This window comes from Drosophila busckii, chromosome X (genome assembly GCF_011750605.1).
Source record: "Drosophila busckii strain San Diego stock center, stock number 13000-0081.31 chromosome X, ASM1175060v1, whole genome shotgun sequence".
NCBI classification, from domain to species: domain Eukaryota; kingdom Metazoa; phylum Arthropoda; class Insecta; order Diptera; family Drosophilidae; genus Drosophila; species Drosophila busckii.
In genome coordinates this window covers 17223333-17228821 of record NC_046608.1, presented here as the reverse complement: position 1 = coordinate 17228821, position 5489 = coordinate 17223333, and the positions used below count along the sequence as shown (strand labels likewise).

At 43.3% G+C, this 5489-nt stretch overlaps 1 protein-coding gene and 1 long non-coding RNA gene across 2 annotated transcripts; both read right to left on the bottom strand.

Moving 5' to 3' along the window:
- Positions 1-238: 238 nt before the first annotated feature.
- LOC108605539 (uncharacterized protein CG3556) lies at positions 239-3289 on the bottom strand. Its single transcript, XM_017995290.1, has 5 exons — positions 1918-3289; positions 1647-1842; positions 1506-1583; positions 957-1039; positions 239-890 (listed from the first exon to the last, which is right to left on the bottom strand). The coding sequence occupies exons 1-5, from the start codon at positions 3272-3274 to the stop codon at positions 829-831; spliced, it is 1776 nt and encodes a 591-aa protein (XP_017850779.1). The 5' UTR covers positions 3275-3289; the 3' UTR covers positions 239-828.
- A 16-nt stretch (positions 3290-3305) lies between these two features.
- LOC108605538 lies at positions 3306-4750 on the bottom strand. The gene is made up of 3 exons (XR_001915383.1): positions 4360-4750; positions 4109-4272; positions 3306-3341 (listed from the first exon to the last, which is right to left on the bottom strand). It is a non-coding gene; the product is annotated as an uncharacterized LOC108605538 (long non-coding RNA).
- Between the last annotated feature and the right edge of the window lie 739 nt (positions 4751-5489).

Below are 5489 nucleotides of genomic sequence, written 5' to 3'. Positions count from 1 at the left end.
TTTTTTGCTATTTAAAAAAAAAAAAGAAGTATTAGACTTGGCTGCATTTCATTTTCATCTATTTCAAATAAGACAATTAATCATTTCATTTTCAACCAGCGAGTACTTTTGGCAGTATTTTCCTTTTATGTATTTTCATTTATCGAAATTATTTCTGAATGAAAAATAAACTCAAAATGCATTAAAGTATTTTAAACTAAAGTAAAAATTTTAAAATTCTTAATAGGAAACTGCTGGAAAATATGTCGCTACTAGAAATGGATTTAGATTAAAAACAAATTGAAATTGAATTTAAATTAAATTGCAAATGGATATGGATACAAAAATCTGTTGCCTGGGTTTTTCTCATTCTGATATTTCACGTTTGTTCTCGTGCTCGATATTTTTGAACTCATAACTCCCATTTGCAATTCCTAGGCTTAAGTTCAAAACGATTTTGATTTTGATTGATTGAATTTTAAAAAGCTCGCTCTCGAATTAGAAATGAAAATGAAATGTTCATTCACAGCTCTGGTCTGAGTTTTGCGCTGTTTAGTTAATGCAATTGCGTTAGTTATAGTTTAGTTAATGTCGAGTTTTGATTATGCTGTTATTATTAATAAGTTACGTAGACTATATATGCGTATATGTGCCTATTGTGTGTGTGTGTGTGTTTGTGTGTGAGTTTGTAGTTGTTGCTGTTTGCAATTTGCAGTTTTTTTGTCGTTTTACGTTTTACTCGTAGTTTTAGTTTTAGTTTTAGCTGCTTTGGCCTTGTCTAGTGGCTCTGCTTAGTGGGTTAACTTTAGTTTAGTGACTAAGGCCGGCAATATGCAAAGTTGCAAGTGCTTAAAGTTTCTTATACCAGTAGAGATAGTGTTCGCCATCCTCCACCATTAGCTCATCGACACCTGGAGCATATAGAAATGGAATATGAATTCAAATATTAAATAAATATATATTAACTTTTAACTGACCAACAGGCGCAATAAGCTGATTCCCAGGTGTGTTGTTGGGATCGGGTAGCTCGGGCAATCGATAGAGCAGCCAGTAGTGGTAGCTGAAATAAAAAAGTTTTAAAATGTCATAGGCTATTCAAACAGAATTTGAAATTGAGAAATTTAAAACCAATTATGGCCTTTAACATAATCTTGGTTCGTATATTTAAAATATTCTTTGGGTTTTGGATTATACTTATAGCTTGCTCTAAGTTTGATCAACTTATCAAATGTAAAATTGTAATTGAATATTTTTGAATTTGTTCAATTTTTCGATGCGCTCTAACTTAATTTTGATGAACTATTCTAAATTTAAAGTGTTAAAGTAAATGTATTCAAAAATTATTTAATTTGCGACTGTTTTGTTGTCAAATTTCTAAGATTATGCAAAGATTTTGTTTTGTGTGTTGATATTTCGAAATCTTAAGTTAAAAATGTGTTTGGTGAGTTTCGTTTCTCTTGTGCTGTGGTGTACAATTCTCATTTTGGAGTGCTCACTGTACTCTTTAGTTTTCGGTATAGACTTACCCTCTGGGCTCCTCCTTTTTGCCATAGAGCGTGTTCACATAGTGTCCATTGGGCCATTCACGTGCCTCAAAAATAAATCTAGACAAGAGAAAAGATTCGGGTTCAGCTTATGGCATTAGCATATAGTTGGGGTATATAGACCTTGGATCCATTTCGGCAGCTTGTGTCATGGCCTTGAAGAAGCTGGTGTTCTTGGGCGAGATGAGGGAGAGGGAGAAGGCTTCGGTGACGTTGGAGCCCACCCACAGGGTGTATGTGTAGGAGATGTTCCTGGCATCTTGCTCTTCGGCCGAGGAGCTCAAGCCGAAGGGCACCGCCAGCTTGGGTTCGCCATTCTCTGCACCCCATGCAAATGGAATATCAAATGTTTCAATTGTGGATTTGGATATGGCAAATGGATTTGTGGACTTACCTGCCGGATCGCTGCTTTCGCGTATCACATGATCGCATTGGAGGGCACGCACAGCGCCCAATCCCTTCCAGCCGAGCGCTAGGATAATGTCTGCAGTGAGGCCCACACCAATGTCGGGTTCCTGGCCATCCTGCAGCGGCTCCTCGCTCCAGCCGCCATCACCGCGCTGTCGACTGAGAATATAACGCGAGGCGGCCGTGCGATTCCAGTGGCCGGCCGGATCATATTCCAGATCCTGTAGCGCCTGCATGGCCAGCGCTGTGCTGCGCAGCGAGCCGAAGCTGCCGCGCTGATCCTGCAGGCTGGCCAGGCCGCGAGCCGGACGCCGCACGAAGTGCTGCAAATGACGATGGCGATGATCGGTGACAATGCAGCGGAGCGCCAGAATGACCATCGCAATGGCGTCCACACTCTGGTCTGTCACACCGCTGGCAATGTCCAGCAGTCGGCGTATCTGACGCTTGCGCACATGCGCCGCCGAGCTGCAGGCGGAGAGCGTGGTCAGGGCAAACTCAATGTCCTGGGCGGGCTCATGGTGCTGCAGTGTGGCCACCAGATCGTGCCCGTGAAAGTGCTTCGGATCCTTGCAGAGCGAGCCAAGCGCTAGGACATAGCGCGCCAACTTGTCCAGATTGAGCGGCTTGGGCAGCGTGTGATGGCGATCCAGCATGGCCAGAATTTCAATCTCCATCTCCTTAACGGACAGCGTATCCTCCAGCTCCTGTATGACCTGCATGTGCGCATCGGCGCTGTCGTTCGGATCACGCCCACCGGACAGCTCCTTGGCCAAGATGACGACATGGGTATCGTTGCCCCAGCCAAAGTCAGCGGCACGCTTCTCCTTCAGCCAATCCAAGGCGCGCAAGATGGCCTCCTGCTCGCCCTTGGTGGGGCTCGCCGAGCCGAAGTTCTCATGGGGCGTGCTAAGCGTTGACGACGACGATGACGACGTTGTTGTTGTTGTTGTTCCATTGCTGACGCTGCTGGCAGGCGGCGCTGCGGCAGAGGTGGTCTCCTGCTGCTGTTGCTGCTGCTCCAATGTGGCTGTGGCCGTTGCCGTGCTCGTTGTTGTTGCTGTGCTGGCTGTTGCAGTTGCAGCTGTGGCGACGTTAACGAGCTGCTCATAGCTAGAATCATTGCTGGCATTCAAATTATCCAAGTCATTGGGCAGCGACGGCGGCGCTGGCGGTGGCTGCTGCGGTGGCGCTGCTGTGCTGCTGCTTAAAACAAAGCCAGGAACAAAATTGGCATCGGCTGCGCCGAGCGTCGCTGTCGCTGCCAGCGTTGCATTCTCTGTTAAACCGCGCGCCGGCAGCAGCAGCAGCGAACTGACGCTAAGCAGCCAAAGCAGCAGCATTGTGCGATTGCTGCTGCTTCTTTGTCTTGTTGCTGCTGTTGTTGTTGTGGTGGCGCTGCTCAGTCAACTGTAATGCAAAGAGTAAGCGAAAAAGAGTGTGAGTGTGGGTGTGAAGAGCGCAAAAGTAAGGAAGGCAAAGAGTTAGCGAGTAAAAGTCAGTGGCGCTGACGTTGGAAGGCGTTGCCTTGAACTGAATTTTCACACACACAGCAAAACACACATACACACACACAAGCGAAGAGTTACATATTCATTTGAATGTGCAAGTGATTTAATTTACAGACACTAAGTCTTTATTAATTTAACTACAAGATCGATACGTGTGTGTGTGTCTGTATATTAATTAGTTGCCAGGACAGCGAACGGACACTACAAAAGCGTCCTCCGTTCTTGCGTGTGCTGGTGAGGTGTGTGACATTTATTGACGCATATTGTGGCACACTATTTTTCTTTACTCTATTTCCTGCTAAACAATATAAGTTAATTAAGACGCAGACAAAGACGCTTACATAATTCAAAAAGACACACACACACACACAACAGAACAGAACAGACGGCAGGCAGAATTTTAATTGAATTTAATAAAGAGCAATAACAGTAGCAGCAGCCTCAGCCTCAGCTCTCTCGCTGCTCCCGTTAAGTTAACAGCAAAGGCTACTGCTGCTGCTGCGACTGCGACTGCACTGCTTGTTGTTGTGGCTCTTAATTAACTGCACTTCTTTTTCCAACTTGCTCTCTCCCACTCTTCAACGCATACGCTCTGCTCTTTTGCTGTTACTGCTAATGATGTTTAAGTTGTTGTTGCTGCTGCTGCTTCTACTTTGATTTACATACCCGCTTTGGTCTGTGTCTTCCTTTTGATAATGTGCTGCCTGGCTCCTGCTTTTATCGCTTGTTATCTTGTTGTTCTGCTGCTGCTCTGGCTATTGATTTTTTTTCCTGTGCTTGCGACGCTTGTCACCAAAACAGGACTGACCGAATAGACGACGCTTATTTAACTGCGTTCAAATAGTATTAGTTTAGTTAATAGCTGACACACACATGCACATGCACACACACACACACACACACACACCCAAACTTACGTTGTGGGCCACACAATCAATAAATTATGAATGACTAATTTCCAGTTGTTGTCCTTTGTTGTTTTATGTAATCGCGCGCTCACACAACTGTCTGCGTCTGTCTGGCTGCCGTCGTCGTCGTAATTGTTATTGTCAGCGTCTTGTCTTGTGGTTAGTTAGTTAGTCTAACATGTTTATGTTTAGGCACTGCACTCAATCGTCTTCGTCGTCGTTGATGATGCTGTGTTGCTGCTTTAATTGCAATTAACGCTTTCTCAGTAATAGAATCACACTCCCACTCAACACACTCACATTAACATTGGCGTACGTACGGACACACACACACACAGCTGTTTGGCTGTTCTAAGTAACGGTACAAAACACAAGCTGCTCTGCCGCTGCGCTGTTTGTAGTTAAGCTCTCATCGAAATTGAAGTTTAAATATCTTTTTTGGAGGTCAGACCGCAAGACCAGTCACATTACCAGGACTATCATCGATACCACGCGCGACTATCGATAAGCAAACCACAATGCAACCGTTTTGTATCACCCAGCTGAGTGTCGTGGTGTGAAACTCTGCCTGCAAGTCCTTGCCAAGGTGAACGAAATCTATTTTCAATCATTGCATTTAATTTGCACAGCCTCAATTATTGTTGAATTTTATTTAATATGCGCTTGATTTAATTTATTTTGCAAAAGTATGCGCTTGATTTTATTTATGTTAGATTTTTTATTCAATTATTATGTGCGTTTAATTTAATATTTCAAACGTTAGCAAATGCACAAACCTGTGTTCGTTAAGTTCCAGCGCTTGCATTTAGTGTGGTCACCAGAGCCTGCCTTGATGGTTCTGCGTCCTTAATAAAACGTTTTGGTTGTTGTCTGTGCTGCAAGTAAATAACGTAAATTAAATACGATTGAATTCATAAAAGTTTTTTGCAAATTAATTGAAAATAATTACAATTAAAAATTCAAATAATGTGCCTGTTTTTTGGAGTAATTGTACTCAAATAGTTAAAGCATTTACTATGCCCACCAAAGCCAGACTTCCTGGTTTTGTGTCTTTGATAAAGTGCATTGGTTGTTGCATATACTGAAAGTAAATTTTGTAATACGCATTCAAATCATTTCAGTTAAAGTTAAGTTTGTAT